Here is a 26,951-nt window from a genome sequence, read left to right as displayed (position 1 = left end):
TTGACCGAGTGAGGCGGATCACACCGTGAAGAAGTGCAGTGTGTGGCGTGTGAATCTGTGTGTCTTTATGATCGGTGACAGTGGAGCTGTTTGTCAGCGGCTGCCATGACTGTCCGTCTGCGAGGGCCGCCGCGACCAGCAGCTACAGCTCCTCTCGCAGTCAACCGTCATGTGCATTCACAGGGAGACGGCAAACCTGCATGTGTGTGTGTGTGTCATGCTTCTCTCCACGCATAGAAATCTATTGCCGTGTGTGTTTGTGTCCGTGCCATGAGAAGTGCGGAAGCTGAAAAGTGAGGGTTTCCTTTGATGTGTCGGGGAAGCGAACGCTCTCTGTGGATCCTTTATGGCAGGGGTCCCCAAACTTTTCCTGTGAGGGCCACATAACGTTTGCCTCGTCTGCTGGAGGGCCAGCCGGGTGCTAGTGAGAAGTGAGTGTGCTCACCTATGCGCGCGCATCACGGCTCAGTGGTGCGCGCGCATCACTCACGCTCGCGTGCAGACAGCATTTAACGGAGCAGCGCGCGCCTGATCGCTCTTTTAATGTAGTATCGATACTAAAAATATGCGGGGGGGGAATTACAGAGTGGGGGGTGGAGATTTCACCCTGTTATAATAGTAGGGATAACACTGGAGTAGATAAGCGTGTCTTCTTGTCTGATCAATACGCAACTGTGAGGTGCGCGAATGGACCGAGCGGCCAGCTGCTGATCACTCACTCAACACTCAACAGCCCGACTTGCACGAGTAGACGGTGCACCGAAGACTCATTTTGACCCAGGAAAATCCTGGATGCGCCGCCACCGCTGTGAGTGCATGCACGCAGACAGCATTTAACGGAGCGAAGCAGCGCTGCGCTCTGATCGCTCTTTAATGAAGTATCGATACTAAAATATGCTAAATCACATCGTGTTTAACGACGGGTACTTTGTTAGTATTGCTACACCATGCAGCGTGACGGCAGCAGATGTAGCGGACTAACATCCAAGCTAACCTAACTTCCCAAACGCTGTGGACATCTGAACGCTGATTGGCCGAGACGCGACACGTCCCATCAAAGATGTTCTATTGCAAAGAGCACCACTCCACATTTTCTCCGCGTCTCACTGCAATCTCAACGGCAGCGGGCCAGGTGAAAAATAATAAATCGGAACGCGTCTCTGGTATTGTTCAGGGGGCCGGTCCACATGGGGAGGCGGGCCGAATCCGGCCCGCGGGCCGTAGTTTGGGGACCACTGCTTTATGGCCTCAAAAGCGACGGCGATCGTGATGTTGCTGAGCTCCACGAGATAAAAGAACATTGTTCGTGTGCTTTTGCCCTGATTATATCCTGGGGCTGCTACCCAGTGGAATAAATACGAGTGCACGATCGCCGGCTTGATAATATCCCTTCCCACACAATGGCGTGCTCAATGCCACACACGCAGACGACATTGAGGATGGCGTTCTTGACAATAAACCCAAAATAAATGAGTGTTTTTGAATTCTAACTGAGAGAATGTTTATGTCAGTAAACAAATCTTTTCACAATGAAGTCATAAGACAACTTGTCATAACAGGCAGGGCATTGGTGTAATTATTGCCTAGTGCGATGTTGACAGTCATGATGACAGTTAGATATGGAAGCTTTGTGCGATTGCGACCACGCTTTATTGTAACGGGTGGAAAAACGGTCATGATCTGGAGTTTTCTCGTGTCCTCTGTTTCCCTGCACTTCCCGTCCCTGTGATTGTCCGCCCTGTTCCTGATTGTGTCCTCCTGTGTGATTGCTAGCCCCGCCCTCATTGTGTCCACCTGTGTCTCGTTCTCCCGTGTCCGATCACCTGCACCTCCCCTGTGTATCGTCTCATTCCCCGCTGTTGGTTTATGGTGTGTAGTTTGTGTTTGATCCGTTTGGAGTAGAAGATAACATTTTCTGTGGAACGTTGTTGACGTTTGGGTCCTATCTTGCTCTGGCTACGACGGCCATCGTGACAAAAACATGGCCGCGAGGCCCAGGAATGGCATCGCCTGTTTGAAAAGCCCACAGGCCAACTGGCACTTGACTGTGAGAAGCAGACCACATAAAAACCCGTCCCCGTGGGCCCTCTTTGCAGCTCCCAATCCCAACGTATCGCTCTCCCACCCAATTTTTTCAATTTTCCACCCCACAAAAAGCCTTTCAAAGAGGCAGAGAATCCCATCAGCTGGTGACACGGCGTGGCCAGCGGCCACACTGTCACAGCGCTATTAGAGTGGACCCAAAAGCACGACTCAGACAGGAGTAACAAAGAATACTGTCTTTGGTTGGAAACAGGCTGGGTCAAAACCGGGAGATCAGTCGAAGAAGCAAACGAGTCCAAAAAGGGGCGGGGCAGAGAATCAGAGGTCAGGGCAGGCAGGCAGGGTCAGAACAGGCAGGTCAGGAATATACTCTAATAACGCTGGAGAACTTGGCACGAAAACACAAGACAATCTGGCAGAGGACAAGTGGAAGTGAGGGAGCTAAATAGTGAGGGACTAATGAGGGGATGGGCTGCAGGTGAGAAGGGCGTGAGGACCAGGTGAAGGGAATGAGGGACTAACGAGGGAGTGATCAGAGGCAGGTGAGGGGAGTTGGACTGACAAGATGGTGTGACAGGATGAAAACAACTATTACAAAAAGGAAGGCGTGGAGCTAAACTGTTACACACACAGGACGCCTTTGGTTCCTGCTGGAATGTCCCGAGCTTTGGAAAACCGTCCAACTCAGTGAACACAAAGTTTCTTTTAGAGTACAAAAGCAGGGTTTAAAATCAATCCAGCATCCAACGCCACCGCTGAAAGCCCTTCGCTATCTTAATATAGTGGTTACCCACGAGCTGATTGACGTTGTAAAAGTGGAGGTAAATGATAACATTTCCAGTTCGTCCAACCAGACGAGGAGAATGGCCTTCTTACCGAGTTTAAGTCCAGGCTGGTCTCCACCCACTCCTTGGCATCTTTGTATTCATCCATCAGTCCCATGATGTATAGAGTGTCCAGTGAGTCAATGATGGAGGCTCCTCTCAGGCCACCTGCAAAGTGCACAAGAGAACCGAGTTAGTGGCGTATTGTAAAGTAGTTCTGAAACTGGGCACTTCGCAGATGATGGAAAACAGGCTTCCGGACGCGCGTGAATTAAGTTATCAACATTTAATGGCAGGAAGTGTAAAACAAACATTCAAGGCGCTCTTCCTCGGCTCCAGGCTGCTCCGCCCCTCAGCCTTGCGGCCTCGGGGCTATCTGTAGAAGAGACTCGATTTCTCTGATCCACGGAGTTTCATACTCAATCTCACCGGCCCCGGTCAAAACGTCACTTCCGGTCCAGTCGCTAAACAAGTATTTTCACAATAAGAGTCCTGTCTTGTTATTGTCCGCATTAAAGTCACTTTCACAATAAAAGTCCCTTGTTATTGTCAGTCACTTGACGGAATTCAACCGGCCTCGTCGATCTATAATACGAACATACAGTCACTCTCATGCAATATACATTAATTCTTGCCATTTACATTTGCATAGAGTAAACATTACCCCTATGCTTCATAATACATTAATAACAATATCAATATTCTCCCTAATATTTTCTATTATAATATATTTCTATATGTATTAATTTAAAACATAAGACATCTGCAGATGTTATCAAAATAAACGATTACAACTTAACAGTATCCATACACGTACCTCGACATGATTAACCTGATTAATATGCGTTCGCATTGAGATCACACTGTCGGAGAGCGCTGTATTGCGCAAGGCCTTGCACGGTGACATCAGCCTGACTTTGAGGTGTGAGGAGATGACGAACACACACCTCTCTGGTCAGTGACCCCCCCCCCCCCTGACCCCCCGACACGGTCAACGCTTTGAACATTCGCTGTTGGAGCGGAGGGGAATGGAGCGCCGGAGCACAACAACAAAAATGGTTCTGCGATCAGCCCTCACGTTACGCATCTCTGCTCACGTCGTGGTTGTTTGCAGCGTTTACATGTCGTGTCACGATGCGTCCCTGGCCACACATTCGGCCTCAATGTCTTTTGTCCTGTCCTTTTGCGTTGCGATCCCCGAAGCACACGTCAGGTGCAGATGGGGAGAGATGTGTGGCTCAGGAGAGATCTAGTTCACATCCATGATCACTTACGCAACATCATATACACGTAAACACATGTGAAACGCCACCACGATGTCTCTACATGCTTTATATTAAAGAACAGTACAATAATGATCCAACACAATATACCACTACCTGGTTGGCATATGTCCGATAGCTGTTGACAGATCCAGTGACGAACAATTGTCATGTTTTTTATGATTATTTACAACTACAATATAGTGCATTATAAACCATGTATTAAGTATCTATAAGATACTTATGAATAACTAATGGTGGAGATGGAGTTACCATTTAAAGGTGTACAAGGGGAAAAGAACTGTCAACTCATTACTAACAAGGAATGAGAGAAATCATCTGTTGCCACCTACTTTTTCTACCTGGGTCATTGCCAACACGCTTCTCTCTAAACATGTACGAGCGTCTGCTCCGTCTTCACATAACTTCAAGTTCTCGTATTAAAGTTGAGAACTGATAAAGCATTGTTGCATCAGTGCATCGCAGTGACGCTACGCTACAGTACTTCAAATCACTAATCCTCGAGACGGTGAGGGAACACGCCCAGATGGTGTTGCCTCTGTGGAAACGTTACATATTGTGAATGTAAATGTGTGAAATTGAGTAACACTCGTAAAAAGGAAATGAAAATCGGTGGAACGACGAATCGCCGACAATTACATTTGTTAATCGACCGTTCACATACGTTCTTGGAAGATAGATAAGTACTCCGATTTAACCCCGAACCTTTATTCGTCGATTAGCAGCAGCCACTCGACAGCATCCGTGATGAAAACAGCGAAACATTAAAGTGAGCTTTTCGTAATTGCTGCAGAATGATAATAGTAAAGAAGCTTTGTGTGGCCCGGATTAAAAGCATCAGCTCCAAAGCATCAGTTCACTGCACTGTAACATGAAAGTCAAGTCATTTAGGAATCAACCACCAGAGGGGATAAAAGAACTGAAACACTTTGAATATACAACACATTTAACAGCTGCTCCTGGATTTCATTCGCGGGATGTGTTCCCTTTGTTAATTATGTGTGTAGATGTCACACTGTAAAATATGTGTGTGTGTGTGTGTGTGTGAGTACACTCACTCTGAGAGTTAGTCTCTGTGAATCTCATTGGAAGCAATTCATTTCTTTTCACAAACTAAATGAGAAACACTAAGGGGTGTTTATGCCAAGCTGATTGCCCTGTGAGAAATTGCGTGACCTATTTTCATTCTCATATGACCAAATAATGAGCCTCCCAGAGACAACTAGGCACAAAGGAAACATAAACATTACCCTGAACGAATTACTACAGGGGAGTTAAAGGGCAAATTGTGTTTCGGAAGTTTAATAACGAGACAATGTGGCTGAATATACTGTGAATCTCACTGCTCAGGGGCTCACATTGCAGATTACTAGAAAAAGGAATCGCGAAGGCTGACCTGATTTTAAGGAGAAGTGATGACAAATCGTCACGTTCATCCCTGAGAATAACGAAGCCAACAGCAGATGGCTGGATTGGTCTGATGCAAGCTGGCAGATCAAAGTCCTTCAGTTTTCATCAGGAATTGTTACAGCTCAACAAATGCTGGAAATGGGAACCAGACCTTTGGGCGGGAACACTCTTGCAAATGTTCCCGGCTTCTGATTTGTCGCACAAAATCATGCAGCGTTGCAACTGATGATTACTTTTTGTTTAGTTTACTCAGTTCATTATTCAGTCCATAAAGAGTCAGTGTATAAAAAAAAAAATTAAAGCATTTTTTCCCGCTTCATTCAAATAGTATATTATTTGGTCTCTGCTGCTTTCTTTGATGCATTGAAAACCAATAAAGCGAAAATAATGAGATATTGTTGAAGCCTTTTCTGTCTGATAACCAATGAGATGACTCACTAATTGTTTATTATAATTGCCTTTATAATTATTTTAACATCAAACTCCTTTACCGACAATCGGTTTGTTTAAGACAGTTTTCATGAACAACTTGTATCCGCTCTGCAAGAGCTACAAATACATCCTATAGTACTTGTTGCTGCCTTTACATCACTACCCTGACCACCACCGCTGACCTTTCCCCTCATCTTCGGAGCTCCATGGATTAGACACATGGAGTCCTCTTCCGGTAACTCGAGAGGACCATCTGCCGAGGCTGTTAGCCATTGTGCTAATATTAACTGTACTCAGTGTCAGATGTAATTTGCTGTACCAAATCAGAAAGTCTTTCTGCTTGCGATAATGTTACAGAAGAAGTACGGGACTCAAACGCTGACTATTGTCTCGGAAAGGTGTTTTTTTTGTTTGTTTTTGCTTTGCTTGCCCAGCAGTCTAATCTCTTCTCGGTGACACACAGCGATGGTGACAACTGAGAAGGAGGGTGTATTCATATATCTAATGCACTCCGGTTATCCAACCCCAGAGGTAGCCGAGCTCTCCGTGGCCGCGGGGTAAGCAGTCGAGTGTGGAAAATTCCTTTTGAGATAAGCAACCAAAGCTAAGATGATTGATTGAGTCTGAGGATAGATGGAGCGGATCAATCTATCATGGTGTCCTCCCTCGGCTTCCATGGTCTAAGACCCGATTTATTTCTGTAGCCTGTTTCTACAAATAAAGGAGCCGTGAGGGATTCTCTATACACAGGGGCAATAGGTGTGTATTTATAAATTGATAAACATGCAAACACTTACGTGCTTGAGCGTCTCCGTATGCATTCGAACTGTGTTCATAATGTATTTAGTGTAATGTTAAAAGCCTTCCGAGGCGCAACGTTTTACACAATCTGGTATATTTTTGATAATAAATACTTTTTGATAATTATTTGACGTTTTATTGCAAGAACCATGCAACAAATCAAGTACAGTCTTGGGTGTGATAAACTTTTACTCGGCTCACAGTCCATCGACGCAACCTATGAAATACAAAAATATCAGCTCGTTAACGATGATAAATCATCCACAGAACAAGACTGGATTACCAACTGGGCAAAGCATGTCATTTATTTTTGATAATTTGATAAATTTCATATTTGTCTAGGCATTTGCACAACTGAAATAGAATATGAACTAAGGTGAGTCTTGCATTATTAGCTAATGTGTGTGTGTGTGTGTGTGTGTGCGCGCACGCCGAGTACATAGAAAGTCATTAGTGAGACATTGGCTGGTGGATCTTCATTCATCATCACAGGCCAGTCATTGTCGCTCATGAGGTTACATTAGTGCTTGCTTGTATATATATATATATATATATAATTGTCAAGGGAAACAACTCCTTTATTAAATCCCTCAGGGGAAAGTTCAGAGGCAACATTTCAGGTCTAATTTCATTTCCCCAGAATACACTGTGTGATGTGCATGCTAAATATATGCTGATAACCCTGAAATACCATGAAATATCTGTTGTATATTCCATTGATGAGGCGCATTAATGATGCAATAGAGTAAACCAGATAAGAATAATACGTTTTCAGGGATAAATTGTTTTAATACCCCCACTGGGAAAACAGGAGTAAAAAATGTCCTTCTCTATTGAGCTTGTGAGTCATGGCACAAGCACCAAAAAGATTTAAAAAATCAAACACAGGGTCAATAAGTCACCCTGTTCACGTCATCAAAGTGAATATTATGAATGCAGATGCTGGGATGCACATTAATTACACTGCCCTGTTAATAGCGGCTGCCAGTACCCACTTATCAATCGCCAGGGCGATAATCATCTTGTTAGCGCAAATGCTATCTGGCACCAGAGAGACAGGGTGAGCGAGCTGCTGTGTCTGTGTGATGTTAACAATATGCAGCCGTTTGCCATTCCAGGCACAAGGTTATCTGAGCAGATGTAGTGCACTGAGCATGATGACTCTGGAGGTGAGGGGATTTCTGTTAGAGGGCGCCAACTAGGCAACACGAGGAGACAAGAAAGTGAGTTGAGAGGGAGTGGGATTAGGCTGGATTAGGAGAGTGGAGCATGAAAAGGGTAGGGTAAAACAGTGCCAGAGAAATGTCATATCTGTCAATCAAGATGGACCTTTCTGAAAAAAGGCTTTAGTCTCCTTGAGGAGCAGATGCCAAATAAATCAAGATGAATCAATAACCGGTGCGACTGGATGTGCTCTAACTCATGTCTATTCGAAGGTTTGCTTCTAGTAACCATGACCACAACCGTCATTAAAACCACGATGACCGCCCGACTTTATGGTTATTGCAACCCAGACCACGATCCTTCCAAAAAAACAAACCAAGTCCAGCAAAGCGTGTTTGTGCCTAACCTAAGGCAGCCTTAACCACATCATACATTTAGATGTGGTCTTCTCAGTTATTATTGTTACTCGTTCCTGCCGATCAGAAGACACTTCCACATGTCGCTCTGAAGGGAATTCATAAACTTCTCAAAATCTGCCAGCCTTCATGACTGAAGAAACTGATGATAAAGGCTTTGTGGAGAGAATTATGTTTATGTCTGACATCTGCCGTGGAGTCTGTGAAACTGGTCGGCATCACTTGCAAGTTTGAAAAAACTCCTTTCCATACATTCTTAATGTGCAGGTTACACTTGAGAGCAAAGTAATGGCAACTCGTTGATCTGCGCTTCAATCCGGTTTGGCCATTTACATCTCCAGCTGCTTATTTACTGGGATCATAGGAAAACTGACCCTGCTCTGAGGAATATGCATGCATAGCTGTGACACATCGATATAGCACCTCTGTCCAGACAAGAGCTGTGGAAGATGAAAGGGGGAGCTGGGGCGGCTCAGAAAACAGCACCGCTCTCGAAGAAGTGGCAGCAAGCCGGCTGCTGGACCACTGGTTGTTTGCAGGCATCCCCACAAACGATTTCTGACTGCAGGGCCCAAACTGTTTGACAACCATCCAAAGAGAAGCCATCAGAAACTGACAGTGGCTCTATCGGAGGGAACTGGACCTAAGACCGTCCACCTTCTACAGCCCCAAATATAAGGTCCTTTACTCTCCGATCTGATGCTTGCTAGATGTAAGAGGGGGAACCTGACTCCACTGATTGTCAACATAAGACTGCTCTACCAGTTATTGCACAGAACAAGGGGATCATTAGACATGGTCAATTTAATCCTTGATTTTAGTCAAGACACAATTTGTTCTCTTTACACTGGACAAATTCCAACTTTATCCAACGTTCTTCTATCAACTTTTAAACAGCACGGCTGTCCGGACAAGAGCAATGGAAGATGATGAGTGGGGGTGAGGTGGCAGAAACCATACTATATACTGGACCACTGATTTGTAAACTCCTCAACACTCATACAGTTCATAGGTGTGTAAGAGAGAAATTCTACACGTAAAAGAAAAGTTCCCATGAGTTATCACGACTATGAACTTAAGCAACAGAAACATAGTTATTCATCGCCTTCAAGGATCCCTTAATTACGCCCGTCTTTTCCGACTGACATTTTTCATCAATGAATAAATTCTGTTTGTTAGTTGTCACAGAAATGTGTCATTCTTTCTTTTTTTTCGGAGCACTTAAGGAAAACATTCAAGGTCAATTTGCAACATTTTCTGGGGCTTTCAACCATCTATTATGATCTTACTTTATTTTTATTTTTTATTTGCATATGTTTTTTCTAAAGTGCCTGGTGCCTTAGTTAAGACACCCGTTGAATAATAACAATTGTAGTGCTGACTTTGGTTTGAGAAAAGAACATTATGTTCAACAGTTTTTGGTCTGTATTGTATGTCTGAGAATGCAAGTGGAAGCCTTCCTTGTTCAATGGATTCATCTCTATGACTGCCTTGCTGCCATGGCTACCAGTACTGTGCATTTGAATCCCACTACTACTTGTTCGCCCTCATGGTAATCACACAGACTTGCATTGAATGGCGCTTTGTGTCTTCCAGTGTGATGGCACAAAGGAAGAAGACAAAGGAAGGGACAGAGAATTGATAAATCAAGGCATATTATAGCCAGAGTCAAAACCAATTTGTTCCATTATGAGGCCTTCAGAGGAGGAACAGACTGAGCCAGAGTCACGGTCGGCAGGAGGCCTTTTATTTTAAAGCCCATCGGTGTTTCTCTGCATGTTGCACAAGGCGGCTGATGAACACTCGGCAAAGAAAGACAGTATCAATCTCTAATCTCTTTAAGGAGAGCAGATATTTCTTTCTTTCATATTCTACTGTTTCAGACAAACCTCACAACTTGTGTACAAATTCAATGTCCAAAGCATTGTTGGGTGTTGTTTTTGGTCTTAACATAGAATGTTTCTTTTTCTTTGAATTTTTGTTTTGTTGTGTGTAATTATTTTCAGGTCTGTTAGAGTTACTTACTGTAGACGATGCTGATCACTTGCGGTAGACGAAAAGGGCGGGACAAAAGTTACAAGGAGGACATGTTTGTAGAACGGAGCCTAGAAATCACATGTCTTTTTTGCAAAGCCTACTTAATGTGGCAAAGTTCAAAAGAGCTTTTAAAAGGAGCATATCCCCCTCACATATGATGTCCTCATGGAAATAGGTTTAAATGTTAGATAACTGACTTATTTACAATAAACTATCAAAGTGTCACAGACTTCCGGGCCAATCAACACACATTCGCTGCCACACATTAATCTAATCACAAACAAATGCAAAATGCACACTGTCCAGACATGATTAGGCTCCAGCCTTTGAGCAGTACACGCGTCAATCTAATTGCAGCAATCTAATTTGCCACTCTGAGAGAGCGTGGCGTGTCAGTGCAGCAGCCCTGTCTGATATGACAGCCTCTCAGATGAGATTACACACCGCACGCAGTGTTATTGAACCCCTCTTCACATCTCTCTCTCCCAAATGTCTCTCTTGCATTGATCAACCAGCGCTCACCACAGTAGGAGAGGGGGAGGGAATCATACATCCGATGCTGTGTCAACCCCCTACAACCTGATTGGGGATGACAGCTAAAGCTCGAGGTTTCTTGATGAAGACACTCAGCCGTGGCGCTGCAGCAACAATTCCACCCGTCCTAAGGTCACCCAACTTAAATCCAGAAAGTGAACAAATTGAAAACAATATTCCCGGTAATATATACAACTTTAGTTTGCAGGAGGGGTTAGCAGGGTGAAGAGTGAATTATTTTTCTTTCAGTCTGAGGTCCCAGGTGTAGAAATCCACTTTGCAGGCCTAATCTTTGATTTCTTTGTAGATGAAACTCTTGATCTCGTCTGAACAGGGCTTTCCATCTCACCAATTGCACACAAACAAAAAACGTGCCGCCAAAACTATTCGGGAGAGCCGTAATAACCTGTTGACAAAGAGCAACCGTCTGTCGGAGAAATTAAACCGTCCGTCTAAGCAGACTAGCTGCTGCGCGTCATTTGCCGCAGCCCCCGCAACCAAAGGTAGGTAAGAACCTGGAGTTAGGGAGCTGTGTGTATGTGTGTGTGTGTGTGCGTGCACTCATTTATTTTTAAATATAGCAGAAATGGTGCTCCTCACTTCCAATGTATATTTACTTGGTCCTCAGTCCGATGCCCATACGGGGATGTGTGTGTGTGTGCGTGCATATCCACAGTATGTGCTCTTCTGTACATCTGGTTCATGTCTTCTTGACAACTGCTCTGGAGAACAGTCCACGGTTTCAGGTTTCTAACAGGCGGCACAGAAGTAAGTGTTTGATTCTGGCACTCGTGTTGCAATGAAACTGCGGTCTTATTAAAAAGGATTTTAATTAAGAAAAAAAAGACATGATACATTCCTAATCAACTGCAGATAGCCCTTTTAGAGGCCTCTCGAGTGTACACCGAGGGTGTACCGCTGCATGCTCACCTGCAATTTCACACTCGATTACGGCGTGAAGGCAAACCTTCCAGCAATGTTTCCGAGAGGAATGCGAGTTAGGCCATTTTAAACACTTGTCCGCATTACTCAAAAATCAATTCCCGTTTCAGTTCTTCGCCCTCCTTCCTCTGCTTATTTCAGTGCAACCCCCTTCTGTTTCCAGGATGCCTTAGGCTGTATACAACCTCTCGCCCCCCGCCCTCCCCCCCTGTAAAGTGTGGCCCAGACAGTGGAGCTCAGTGTGAAAGTTCCAACCCCCGCGGCCAGATACACCAAAAATAGGAATTCAATTCATACAATGTTACTAATTCAATGAGCACCCACCCCCACACACTCGGTCAGTCAAGAGTCTCCACTGAGAACCTGAGTCTCACCTAGCGACGGGAAAGGAGGAAGTATTTTCCGCAGGCAGACGGAGAAAGAGAGCGAGAGAGAGCGAGAGAGAGAGGCTACGAGCTGCAGGTCGACCTGCGCCACCGTTAAGTCGTTGCTCCACGGAGAGAGACACTTCTGATGCTTCAAGGTACGACGCTCGCCACGGGAACGAGGAGATTTCCGCTCAGCGGGTTGCCGACTTGCGAAGGAGCGAGACGACAGCAAGTCTGAGAGCTGCAGGAATCCAAACAGAGGGTAATCACAAATGTAAACACAACTCTCGGTTTTCAGGGAACATAGAAGACATCAGAGGAGCTACTGGTGAATGATGAATGGGCACGCAGGGCAACAACTAAATGTTCCTTTCCACCTGGGGAATGCAATAGACACTGAGAGGACTGGAAGGCTGATGAGTCACGGTGGACCGTTTCAAAGATGATGGATGGACATATGGGTGGATCTGTTGGCACAAGTCGAGTTGAAACAAGGCAAAGCAAAAAGGAAAAGGTACTGTATATTAATAGTCCCTTAAATAAGTGAATGAAGCTAAATCTGCACCCTTATACCGCCACAAGCTTATGAGCTTGGCAGGAAAAGCTCAGGATTAGAACTGCCAAACACTGATTACTACACGGCAAACGGCATGTCTCATGTTTCAGAGACGTCATCGCCAGAGTGACTCCGGCGATACGTCACCGCAGACTGATCCCAGATCCCAGATTACATAGACACGGGATCCACGGGGTCCAAAACGTCAAGAAAAAGCAGCACGAAGGGGCTTGGGGCTGTATCTGGATAGAGCAAAAATAATTTGACCCTCGCCCCCTGAATTCATCAGATAGCGATTGAATCGTTAGAGTAGAACAGAGCACAATCCCTCATAATCCTCTAGCTTCCTAATATACATTTTGCAAACGTTCTTCATCGTTTTGGCTTTAATCCTAGCGATGCGGCCTGATGATGCGCTCATGCCCAATGAGGGGAACTTGTTCTAATCCGAGAAGGCAAGGGCAGAAATCCGGTAGCGACGATCGCGAAAAATGGTGGTCACGTTAATTTCCTGTCCTCTGACAGTTTTGATTGTGCGGATGATGAAGCAGATCATGTCAAGACCTCCGAGACATAGGAACTTTCTACACGTCAAATGGCATGATCGGCAAGGAAAAGCCGCACAGCAGATCCCAGATACAATTATAAATTAATGAAGGTCACGCGCTCTACATCCTTGTTATTTCAAATAAAGCCTTTTCTCTGAGCCTTTTAATTCTCCTGGCTCGGCATCCTACAGTGGCAATTTGTCCTTCAGAAACCCCGAAAGGATCTCAGTACAACCCATGCTTGTATAACCCTGTCACGAGCTCAGCCTGCGAGCCCAGTCTGTGTGTGCTGTGATCTCCAGGCAGTTGTCAGCAGATGCAGAGCAGTGCAGCCAGCATTCACAGTCGCATTACATGCACCGGGACAAAACCGGCTCTGACAGCTCGCCGTCAAGCTCCTCATCTGCCTGCACCTGTGACGCTCAGGGGACACACACAGTCGGGGTGAGATACTTCCTCTCTCCTGCTGGTCGTGCAGGTTTCACAGAGTTCACCGAGTGACCTTGCTCCTCTAATCGGAAGCAAACGTGGATGAGAGCACACGGAGATAGTCATTGTGTTCACAAAGTTATACATGTTGTTCTCGATCCCCATGTATCTTAAGGTATGCCTGCAAAACCCTGATTCATGATGTTCGCTAAGACTCCAGTGGAGATGCTTCCCGCAGTTTTTTGACTTCTTTGCTCAGGAGTGATACAGAACCGATGGCGAGTTCTCCAACTGATATCAAACTGAAGACTGTGTCCTACATACAGTTAATTTCCCCATCAAAATGTAATTCACCCATCTAAAGCTCCCCTTTCTTTCTATAATGACATAGTGACATGTCAGTGACTTTGGAGGAAATATCTTGGATACATTTTTTTTCGTCAAAGCATTCTGAAGATATTCATAGTGGGTAACGCACTGCGTTGCCTGGAAACGCCTCGCCAGAGGGCCAAAGCTCAGAAGCCGTTTCCACAAATTATGCCCAAGAAACAATGTTATCCTGCTAAATAAAAAGTAGGGCCAGTGTTTGCATTATTCGTATAGTTTACAAAGTAAGTGAGGAGAAAACTGAGGTCTGAGATGCTATAAATGGATATACGTGTGCGTCTAATGTGTTTGCTTGTGATATATTAAGCATTGTTTCTCTGTGCACTGGACTCTGACCAATACATCGTCGAGACATCGTTCTGAGACGATATCAAGTTATCGCAGATATATTGTTGTGGGTGTCGGCAGAGCAGTTAACTGCGGCAGTAAATGTTTTATTGTTTTAAATCATCATCTATACTCAAGAGAATTTGTACTCACAAAATGTGTGTTGACGTAAAAAAAAAATCGAAAATCAATAGTGTTATCAGATGTTGTTATTATTATTATTATCAACGTTATGCTGCTGGCAACAATAAATGTAATAAATATAATAAAATCCAGTGTCGATGGAGGTCTGCGACGCACATCCTCGTGTTTCTTGATGACGATGGGACGTATAAATCGTTTACCAGCTCGGCTGCTGCTGTATATTACCACGCTGATGAAACATGTTTTTTACGTCTTACAATTATGATGAGATGTGACGCGTCGTGCGAGCCGTTTGAGTTTGAGGCCCTATTGGTTCCAGTGCACATAGGCAATACTCATTGGAGGGTTGGGTTGCGCTCTCCAGGGAGGTTGGAGGGACCAGATCCTGATTTGTCACTTGGCTCTGGTCGCTATGGAGACAGATGATTTCTGCCGCAGCATGATGGAGCCCCTGGGATATAGACATGGACGGAGTAGAAATGGAAAGCGGGTGGATGGTGTCAACCCTTCACTCTGTGGGTTCCTCCAATGTGACGGGGTGATAGCTGCCATTTGCGTCGCCCTTTCCTTCAAACCCTAATGACGGGGGAGCTCGCCACTCCCACTCCTGTTCTCTCCAACCTCCAGTGCTCCCGCTTGGGAATCTGGCACGAGACCCTATGGGAAGTAATTGCGAAGGAGGGAGAAACCTGTCTGCTCTGCTTAGTACGTGGGCGGGGAAGAGAGCAGGCAATCGCAAGGGGAGTTTGTGTCAGTTGGATGACAAAACAAAGAGGCGTTTGGCAAATGAAAGGAGGAGCTCAAGGTCTTAATGGCGCATGTCTGGGAGCACTGTCTTTAATAACTGAGGAAGATCCGTCACTGCTTTGTTTGCCGTAAAAGATTATAATAATAATGATGTATGTATCTGCAAGTCCTCAACATGCTGAGGGGCTCCAAGGAGCCGGAGGACCCTCGATAGTTCTACATCACATTTATTTGGCCTTTCACTTGTACCGTCGGCAAGAGACGCCTCAATAATAAGCACTCGAAGCTTCATCATATGGGGCCATCCATACACGCCAAATCAAAAAATTCAAAGCCTCTCCTCCTCACCAGGCATCGCTGTACCTTTTCTGAAGAGCCGTTGGGATTTTCGAATAAACGTGACTGGTTTTAAATGGTCCCCGGGGCACACGCCATGTGAGACAAGGTGATGCTACAGCCTGTGTCACTCGGGCTCAATTTGCATTCCATGACACCTCTCAGCAAACCAAAAAAGAAAAGGCGACCTGTTGCACTTTAATTGCACCGCCTGGGATGAGGAGGGGAAAGAGACAAATGAGGGCGAAGCGTGGGAGAAAAAGACAAGGTGATATAAGCCGAAGATAAAAAGTGAAAAACCCGTTTTCCATGCGTTACGCTTTCAATTGTTGCAGAGAGGGCAGAGAGCTGTATAGCAATTGTGAATAGCAGCATGTGGCCAATCCCCTTAACAGCCATAGGACATCTACTGTAGATGACATCTCTGGGGTGAGCTTGGGGCAGCTGTGAAAGCTAATGGAATGCTCTCTCTATTTATTTATTTCTAAACACAATCACGAGCCTTGTCCCCAGCATCTGTCGGACTGTGGTATGGCCTTGGCCTTTAATGCGCCGTGTGCTTCAGTCACTGACCCACATACGCAGACACGAGGGTAATGACGTCGACCACAGAGGCATGGACGTCTCTTTAATCCTCCATTTAGGCTGCGGGAGCGCGAGGCGTTGTCACTTCGTAGCGAGGGGAGGAAGTGATGGAGTACACGAGAGCTCTAATAAGAATGGAAAACAAGACGGAAGGAAAGGAAGTCTGAAGAGGGCATAATTGGTGTGAAATGCCAGAGAGCTCTTACTATATATAAAACAGTAGAGATGGCACTAGCGTCTAATTCATTTCTTATTGATTATAATGCTAAAAGCATGTGATTGACCAAAGCTGCCGATATATACTGAAGGCTGGGTATCACACCTATAGATACAGGCTGAAACTAGAACGGGCACTGGGTAGAGCGCATACCTTCGCATATCACAAGATTGGGCATTGAATTATGAACATGTTGGCATTAGTTGCATGCCATTTGGATAGAAACATAAGATGTTGACCTTTTCATGACCTTGACCTTTGACCCGATCGATCCCAAAATCTAATCAAATGGTCCCCGGATAATAACCAATCATCCCACCAAATTCCATGCGATTCGGTTTAATACTTTTTGACTTATGCGAATAACACGCACGCACCCATACAACTACACGGCAAAAACATAACCTTCTGCATTTTAAATGCGAAGGTAACTAGGAAGCCAACACTGTCTTGTCTTGCCTGATTGAAGTCTGGTTAAAAGGTATTAAAAAGGAGTTGTTCCTTCTTTTCTGGAGGGGAGACTTCCTGAATCACTTTCTTGTCAAGAGTTAAAGAGTGTAGATTGATCCCACTCCCAAATGTGCATGCCAAATATAAAGCTACAGCCAACAGACACTTAGCTTAGCACAAAGACTGGAAATGGGAAGCCAAGCTGCATCCCTCTGCTTTACAAGAGGTTCTCACAGGAGTCCAAATAATCTCCATCCCGCATCTTTGTTGTGGCCAAAAAGGAATACAAAATACGTCTACGGTTTCAAGGACAGTTGATGGGTGGACAGAGTTGACTTGAGGGACCCATTCACCAGCTTTTTCACCAACAAAGGGGGAGAGGAAAACGCATCACGAGGCTGTCTGAGTGCCTGGAACATCCCCCGATACAAATAGATCCCTTCTGAATCGCCTTTCTCTTCAGATCACGGAAAAACAGCCTCGCTCACAGGGCTCTGGTGATAAAACATTGATAACATAAACAATCTGCCCAACCTGATCTGCTTCCAGTGACACGGCGCTGAATGGTGAGCCTTAAAAGAAAAAAGAAGGTGTAGCACAGAGACGCTGCGGAGCAAACAAACACAGTCTTACGGTGATCCTCCGGCTGCAGCTAAGGAAAACCAAGGATTTAAATCAATTAAAAGACAGATCTTCCACTTGTGGATTTATCTCGCTAGTGGTAATAACAATGCCGAACAAAGACGTCACAACATCACAAAAAGTTTTATTTATTTATTGGATCCGCTTATCTATATTCGGTTACCTGGAGTAACTTGAGGATCGGTATCTTCTTCCTTTGCTAACCGTGTGTGTTGAGCACATGCCTACGTGCCTTACGCCTTTAGGATAATGCCCTGTCTGCGTTTAACAACATCATTTAAATCCAAGGCTGCCGGCTCCACTTGGTCGTGCTCGGAGATAAGCTGTAAATATAGAACCATCAGTGCTGACTGCTGACACGTTTAGTTTATGCTCCCCGCCATAAAAGTCGGGCCCGAGAGCTGTGGGAGGCAAACATTGAAGATAATTCACCTATGACAAGTGTCCCAAAATGACTTTGGACCACTTTCCCACACTCTCTTGAATCTGTTTATGTAAACGAATGGAAGATAAGTCTTTCTCAAAAGCCTGGATCCTTGCTATGTTTACCTCTTCCGTCCTGGGACACCCCCCTGAGGTGAAACCAAAACCAAACCAGTGAAAAGTGCATCGCTGCTACCAATTCCTGTTTGCTCTGACTTACAAACAAACAAAGAGGAGTAAACATAAAGATATGTTTGACAGATCTCACACCAGCCCCACACTAACCTGGTTCAGGCCCCTTCCTAGAGTGAGAAATACACAAGGGCAAAGGGCAAAACTGACCCTAAGAAATTTGATTTTGCTCCCTATATCACGAGGAGGGGGGGAAAAAAAGAAAAAAAATTCAATATTTTAATAGCATTTAATTTTTGTCGAAGAAATAAGAATAATATTGAATTTGATGGTCTGATTTATGTTTTCTGTTTCTTTTTTGTACAAAAATCTAAGAAAACATGTGTATACTGTAAGCCTAAATAAGTATATTTATTAATTTTGAACAAAGGTTAAATGTTATTTCACAAGTTTAAAAAAGTGCCCCCAATTTATTTTTAAATGCCCCTGGATTTCAGTCAGTGGGGGCAAAAATGGCCCCCTTCCATTCACCAGGTGGCCAGACCCACCACTCCAAATAAATCATTATATCGCTCCATAAATGTTGGACGTGTAAATATGCAACTACAATAGTTTGCCACATATAAACTGAAAAGTTGAGAATATGTCAACATTAAGTTGTTATGACCCAGAGCGTCAAGGGAAGTGTTTTTGTTGTTCACCTCCCGGCCTGAGGGGGGCGCTGTGGTATGCGTTGTGCTTTTCCTTGTTGCGGGTAATTGGACGGCTATTTAGGAGGGGACCCTGTGTGACCGGGCGTCTCTCTCCAGCTTCCAAACGGGCCATGCGGCACAGCACAGATTCGTGGGTGGTGGGGTTAATAATAAGTGTCGGTAGGGGTGAGGAGCCCTTTGGTTTAACCCTGAGCCAGGGAAGTTAGGTGACTTGCACAGATTGTTTTGTTTTATATGATAAACTGCCGCATCGGTCCTAATTTGGGAGGTGGGGAGACCCGTCCCAATGTCACGCTCAGGCTCCCCTAGGCCAAGCGGAACATAAGTTGACAACTTGACTCTGCTTCCCGAGCATTGCTTTGAGAAAACCACCCTGCTTTAATGCCAGTTATCGTCTCCTACTTGGAGATTTAATTTTTTATGAAAGTCAATAGCAGCACAGAAAGCATCCGTAGATCATCGAATTGACCTTTGTGATGATTTATGTCAGCCACTAGGAACAGCTGGCAATATCAGCACCAGATATTACAGTTAATCCTTAAATTATTATCACACGTAAATACAAGATAGTAAATACTGAACCATACAAAGACAATACCCACATGGTTCACAGTTGATTCTACCTCTAAGCTTCAGCATGAATATAGAATCAGAATCTATTAATAGAAACATAAGCCAGCGTGGACCCGGCAGCTAAACAAACTCCCCATTACATCAGCGTTCTGTAAACAAGAAGATGAACTTTTTCATCCGAGGTTATTGCATCTTGAATAAATAAAATTAAGCTCTATGATTTGACTTTCCGAAATAGGAGCACTCAATCGCTTTGATTAGTTTGTGCGTTCTCGTCATATTTGAACAAAACTAATGGCAATTTCTGAGGTTGGAGATGAAATCAAATGCAGCAAATATTGTCAGTAGTCACACTGCACAAAAATATGGCCTTGATCTCATTGCTTTGCTCTCCATGATTCCATAATGCTCCAGGAGATTTCATATTTGACATGATTACAACGAGAGAAAGTAATCAAATGAAATCAAAGGGGAGCTGGGAACACGGTGGCACCACCAGAGGATCTTTGATGTATAAGCAGCAACCCAATAACTCCTCTGTGAAACATATTTGAGCTTTTCTAGTGCAATAATTCAACACTAAATTTAAAAGAATATGTTCACAAAATGCTTACGAAATAAAATGTAAAGGTTTTTTTCTTAAAGGAAAGAGAACACTAATGCGCATATATTAACTTTCCCCTCACGCTGGGTGAGAACTCCCACGCAATCTCACCAGGAGGCAGAATGGCAGAGAGTACCGTAAATAGCCCCGTTTTCTCTTTCCAATTGCTCTTAGATAAAAATTTTAAATGAGCACCAAAAGACATATTGTATTTTAAACGACAAAAAGGAAAATGAGGAGAAAAAAAACGAGAAAGAAATGTCCATCGGTACCGACTTTGGTTTAAGAGGAAGGAACCAAAAAAAGAGAGAGCTGCGTTCACGACAAAGGAACGAGGAGAGGGATTACAGTGGAAAATAGAAAGGAACGAGAGGGGGGGTGGGGGGGGTAAGATTATCATTAAGTGAAAGCGTGCCAGAGCAGGAGAGAGTGAGTGCAGCAGAGGAGAACGTCTCCCTCTGCCTCCCTGTGATCGGTGCTCCTCCGAGTGCAGAGCCGATGGGGATGTTCTGGTGACTCGCAGCATTATTGACAAGAGTCTGACGCCGGACGCCAACTAGAGCTCCAATCGCGCCCGCATTCCTATTTACTCTGGGGATTCAATTAAAAAGGGACACAGCATCCAATTTCATACCCGGGTTCCCCGCACCACGTTTTACTCGCTGGCACGATGCCCTCTTCCTCCCTCTTCCTCCCTCTTCCCCTCTTCCATTGACTCGGAGACGATGCTGAGAGCGATGCCAGCTTCACACGGAGCGAACGTGTTCGTTCGCTTATCGGATTAACCAGGAAGTCCCCCCCCACCTCCCTCCCCCCCACACCCGGAGACTGGACTATGGATCTGCATGAAAGGCACACTGCTTAAGATGAGCCGCCCCGGATAAAGATGGCAGCTCTCTGCCAAAAAAGGTTGAGGGTTGCACTACCCCCCCCCCCGACAGTTCTAAAGTCAGATCTAAAGTGTGAGATGTGTGCTCTGGAAAAAAATCGTCACTTTCTGTTCCCAGTTGATTCATAACAACACGGGCACGCACACAGAAAATAGTCGAGAGAGTTTGAGAAAAAAAACTGGGAGGTAACTTTGTACTATCTGGAATATTGTGGTCGGAGAGCTTTAACGCTCCGTCGCGCAACATGTTGATTTATTTTTCATATTTACGTTGGGTCAAATAATTTCCCTGCGATGTGAAAGCTTTGCTCTTGGTTGCTCTTGTTTATTTAATACACATTTTGTTCAGGTTTGGGTGGTGCGGATTGGCTCTCATAACGGGTCGGCCGGCTGCGGATCATTAGCGGAATCAGAATAGTCATATTTCGAATTTGTTTGGTTTCAATAAATAGTTTAATTGTTTTATTTATAGCATAACTGCTGGCACAACGACAGCTCTTTCTCTTTTTATAAATCATATGATTATGGGCCGCTGGGCGGCTTTGATCATGCACTATCATATCAGTATATAATAAATAGTTTAAGATAATCTGATGTGCTGCAAATAGCCTTTTTATGTTTCATGTGTAATCACTCTAGGCTACTGGGTCGAGTGCACTGAGGCAGATTTAGTTAATCTCGAGTAACATGTCGACGTTATTCTCCGACCAATCAGCTCTCCGTCACAATTTAATAAGCTGATATCGAGGCTTGTTGCTGGGCGTCTGCTATCCGCCCTCCAGCAGACACGCGTTGCTTAATTCCGCTTTAACACGAACAAATCACAGCAACCGACTCTTCATCATCGTCTCCATCAATCCCAAGGTTTTAGTCATGACAACAGTAGAGTCCATTCGTTCTCAATGTCCTTGGCTGTTACTCCTGCCTCAGGATGCGGTACATCACAAGTGGCGTGATTAGAAGAGTCCTTGACAACTCACCTGGAGGAACACACAGCATACTAAAAAGGACATCCAACAAAGTTTATGGCAACTGAATATCAGCCTGAATGAAACTGGGAAAAAACTAACAAATACCAGCGAGTGGGAAAATCTATTTGGCCGAATTGTATTTTATTGTATTTGTTCTCACAATATGTTCATGTTCTTCTGCACTTGCTTGTTACGTGTCAAAAAGAAATGTACAAAACATGTTCCGTCGATTCTTATTCAAATTCGTCCAACAACAAAAATTGACTAAATTGCGGGGACGGTAAATTGCGAGTTGTCATTACTCAAAACAAGGTTGTTTTATGTGGAAATAAAACCTTGCTGTGCTAGAGTGTTTGGATATTACTGGTTTTGTTCCAGGGGTCCTCCTGGGCTGCAAAAGCCACTTCGACATCACGAACCAGCAACTCCTCTTGTTCCTTCTACTCAGACTCATCCACGGCTTACAATTCAAAACCTCGCTCACTTTTATTGGCTTATGAAGAAAAAAACTGTCCATTACCTTATCCTTTATCAGGGAAGAGCGGACAGATGGATACACTCACTAATCCTTTCATGATAAAAACACTCGCTGAATGCAGCGTAGTCATTGAATGCAGCGTAGTCATTGAATGCAGCGTTCTCATTGAATGCAGCGTAGTCATTGAATGCAGCGTAGTCATTGAATGCAGCGTTCTCATTGAATGCAGCATTCTCATTGAATGCAGCGTAGTCATTGAATGCAGCGTAGTCATTGAATGCAGCGTTCTCATTGAATGCAGCGTTCTCATTGAATGCAGCGTAGTCATTGAATGCATCACTCATTGAATGCAGCGTTCTCATTGAATGCAGCGTAGTCATTGAATGCAGCGTAGTCATTGAATGCAGCTTAGTCATTGAATGCAGCGTAGTCATTGAATGCAGCATTCTCATTGAATGCAGCGTAGTCATTGAATGCAGCGTTCTCATTGAATGCAGCGTAGTCATTGAATGCAGCGTACTCATTGAATGCAGCGTTCTCATTGAATGCAGCGTTCTCATTGAATGCAGCGTTCTCATTGAATGCAGCGTAGTCATTGAATGCAGCATAGTCATTGAATGCAGCGTAGTCATTGAATGCAGCGTACTCATTGAATGCAGCGTTCTCATTGAATGCAGCGTAGTCATTGAATGCAGCGTAGTCATTGAATGCAGCGTACTCATTGAATGCAGCGTTCTCATTGAATGCAGCGTTCTCATTGAATGCAGCGTAGTCATTGAATGCAGCGTAGTCATTGAATGCATCACTCATTGAATGCAGCGTAGTCATTGAATGCATCACTCATTGAATGCAGCGTTCTCATTGAATGCAGCGTAGTCATTGAATGCAGCGTAGTCATTGAATGCAGCTTAGTCATTGAATGCAGCTTAGTCATTGAATGCAGCTTAGTCATTGAATGCAGCGTAGTCATTGAATGCAGCGTAGTCATTGAATGCATCACTCATTGAATGCAGCGTAGTCATTTAATGCATCACTCATTGAATGCAGCGTTCTCATTGAATGCAGCGTAGTCATTGAATGCAGCGTAGTCATTGAATGCAGCGTTCTCATTGAATGCAGCTTAGTCATTGAATGCAGCGTAGTCATTGAATGCAGCGTAGTCATTGAATGCAGCGTTCTCATTGAATGCAGCGTTCTCATTGAATGCAGCGTTCTCATTGAATGCAGCGTTCTCATTGAATGCAGCGTAGTCATTGAATTGATTTACTTGAAAAACTATTTGGAACTTCAGGGTGTATGATCATTTTGGTACATTTCATCAGAAAATTAATGTTAAATACGTCGCTTTGAAGTACAACACCTATCACATGATTGAAGTACAGCGCTTAAAAGGGATTCCTCTTAACTTTGGACTGGGCAAACCTCGGGGGAATGAGAGCAGCAAAGAGATCACAAACTGTATGAGAGTTTGCATCATCCGAATAATCCAGAGTCTCTACAGAAGAGATGGAGGGAGACCTCAGTTATGGGAGACGGTACCCGGCTTATTAGGTGCTGATCCGCCTTTTATTAAAGGCTTCTTTATGGGATTTGGCTGTGGCTCGGCGGTGTGAACAGAGTGATGCGCTCCCCTGCAGAGGACCCGAGGACCCCCTCCGGATCGGGCTCCAATTAGGCTGTTGGAGACGGAGACACCGGTGGCAGGTTGTGAGGTGTGCCACGCGGAGAGATGAGGTGAGGAGGGATGTGGTGACAAAAGCTCACTGAGGCGCCAAATCGATAAAGAATGGAAGATGCTTCCCAAGATCATTCATTAGGATTTCTTCTTATTCTTGACGGATGAATGTTTCTCTCGTGATATTCACGGTTTGCGTCGCCTGATTTTGCGTCTTTGCAGCGACTTTGTGTGTAATACGGCGTCGCGTTTGGTACGAACGAGAAAGGCTGCGATGATTTTCCTAAGTATTTTGAGCATTGATTCATCCGCAGATTAATTATTCAACAGTCATCAATAAAACATCAGGAAATAGGGAAAAATGGCCATCACAATCTCCCAGAGACCAAGTTGACATCTTTCGATATCAACATTTGTTTGTTGTGTGCCGGCTCAAAGGCAAAGCACACAGCTCAAAGAGGAATACACAGGTATAATGAATAATTTAGAGAGCCTATAAATAACCTGGCAGCAGGTGGACACAACATGCAGCGAGCCGTCTCCGTGTCCACCACAAGGCCTCCCCGCGGCGCTCCTCGCCAGGCGTCCACCTATAGAAGGACGTGTGCTCTTCGCACGACACATACAGGATCACTGATTCGTTCACTTTAAGTAGGGTTGGCTCTCAGTTCGGCTTTTAATGCAGCGTGAAGAGCGGCCTGCACTGTTGGCTTGTGGAATCCATTATGCTTTGCATAATACCAGGGTTCAGTGCAACTCCTGTTCCCGAAGTAACCGACAAATAGCAGATTGTTGAAGTTTCAGGGAAATGTGCTTCCATCACCAGCCTCACTTCAGTTTGTGCTTGCGTCTCCAAATTACAGACGGCGACTAAAACTAGTTCTCAAAAGCTGGAGAGTTTGTCGAGAGTTTGCTGATGAAAGCTTTGGCTGTTTAATAGTTGATCCCGTGTCTATTTTTAATATATCTTTTAATACATAAAATATAAATATACTGGTAGAGTGTGTGGTAACTCAAAATCACTCACATTAAATAATAAAAATGTTCAGCAACTTGTTACAATTGGTCCACGTAACATAATGAATAGAACTTTCCAGAAAATCAGTAAACTGCTCTGGGGGGGAGGGGTCAAGATTAAGATTGTAGTTACTTTTAATGGTTTTTATTACTTACTTTTAATAGTATGTATTACTTACTTTGAATGTGCTGTATTGTAGCTTTGTGTGTATTGTGTGTTCTTCTTCCCACATATACTGCCGTTGTGTGTCTTATCCTGTGCCGTTTGTTAATGTTTTATGTTTATTATGGTCTGTTAGGGACTACAGATGCACATTAGCTGCGTAGCTACAATCTGGTACGGTGCATCAAATGGTGACATTTACGTTTGAGCTGTACATGGTCCCTTTTTAATAAATAATAATAAAAGGCCAGTCTCGGCCCGTAGAGCCTCGAGCCGACACTCACCGAACATGTTGCCGATGTGCCCGTTTCTCGTCAGAGGCCGCAGCTCGTTCTTGCCCCAGGCGTAGCGCTTGTAGTTGTCCCAGGAAAACTTCATCATCTGCAACATAAGGAGGGGCAGACAAACTGGTCACTCGACTGATAGCATAGCAACACACGTCCAAAGACGGACCAAAATTAAATTGGCTTAAGGACGGACATGCAATGAACACACATGAACAGTAAGACAACAACACATTCCCCCTGCAGCTTCTCCTCCTAAGTTAAAGATTCAATATTGCCAGTAGATGAGAAGCGAGTTTTAGAGATAAGAACGCATCTCGGGGTTGAAAGTGTTTCTGAATTTGAGGCTCTGTACTCCTCCCCGACTAAGAGAAGAAAAAGAAGAAGGAAAAAAAAGTGATCTAGATGTGATTTGATGTGATCTGAGGAAGGAAACTGTCGACTCTTTGATGCAGTAAAACAGAAAAAGCAAGACTGGGGACTGGAGATGAAAAGTGAAATAACTTCAGCTTAGAGGCACAAAGTTGAGCAACGCTTGCTTCGCTGCAGCAGCAGCAGAGCTCCAATCAGCTTAGAAGCCCGGGAAGGAACAGTGGATTCATATTAATTTAATTAAAGTCACAGAAGAGAAGAAGAAGAAGAATAAAAGATGCTGGATCAAAAGTCTAATTGAAGGCAATAAGTCAGACAAAACCTGTCCACGATACTGTTAGCTCCCGGCTGATTACATTTCATCAAACGGAGCAACATTTAAATCTATGAGATGTGCACAAATCAGAATAACCAATATATAGTCTTAAGCACTTTAGTTTGGAGAGTTAGGATGCAAATAAAGAAAACATTTGCAATTAAAAAGATGATTTCAAAGTCTGACCTGACGAAAACCATTAGAATTCGTATTGACGTGAAAATCGCGACCGAATATCACGGCAATCCATTCGGTATTTGTTTCACTTAAAAACACCTCGCGTTGGCCCGAGAGGCCGAGATAGAAAAGTCAGAGGATGACCAAAGCCTTGAGGATTTAACCTTGAGGGAGGGGATTTGACCTTGAGGGAGGGAAGGTTAGAGACAGAATAAAACCACACGCTCACAGTCAATCTGACAAACAGGTGTCCCTTATAAAGTTATCACTGATGAAATATCTTGAGGGGAGAAATGCTTGATCTTGAGAGAGAGGGGTGGGTATTGCCAAAATGTCTTGGCATGAAAAATAGTTTTTGTTGAGACATCAATCTGGACCAAAGTGGTGGACTAACTGAGACCCCGGAACATAAGGGTTGTAAAAGCGTGGAAGTTGGATTGTCTTACACTTAGAAATACAACTGCATCTTTGCCACCGTCCCCCGGTTATGGAAATTAATTTAGATGAGGACACGCTTCACGCTTCTTTTATTCCGGTTGGCG

The 26,951-nt window shown here is 44.3% G+C and overlaps 1 protein-coding gene across 5 annotated transcripts in view; it reads right to left on the bottom strand.

Moving 5' to 3' along the window:
* Positions 1–26,951, bottom strand: part of LOC130212557 (mannosyl-oligosaccharide 1,2-alpha-mannosidase IC) — a 183,627-nt gene that overhangs the window by 88,331 nt on the left and 68,345 nt on the right. For all 5 annotated transcript variants that reach the window (XM_056443558.1, XM_056443557.1, XM_056443561.1 and 2 more), the window contains exons 2-3: positions 25,545–25,641; positions 2,920–3,035 (exon numbers count right to left, since the gene is read on the bottom strand). In XM_056443558.1, the coding sequence (XP_056299533.1) occupies positions 2,920–3,035; positions 25,545–25,641 (213 nt within the window). The remainder of the gene's footprint in view (positions 1–2,919; positions 3,036–25,544; positions 25,642–26,951) is intronic.

Source organism: Pseudoliparis swirei, chromosome 22 (assembly GCF_029220125.1).
Source record: "Pseudoliparis swirei isolate HS2019 ecotype Mariana Trench chromosome 22, NWPU_hadal_v1, whole genome shotgun sequence".
In the NCBI taxonomy this organism is placed as follows: Eukaryota; Metazoa; Chordata; class Actinopteri; order Perciformes; family Liparidae; genus Pseudoliparis; species Pseudoliparis swirei.
The sequence above is the reverse complement of the archived record's forward strand: the minus strand, read 5'-3'. Positions and strand labels throughout refer to the sequence as shown.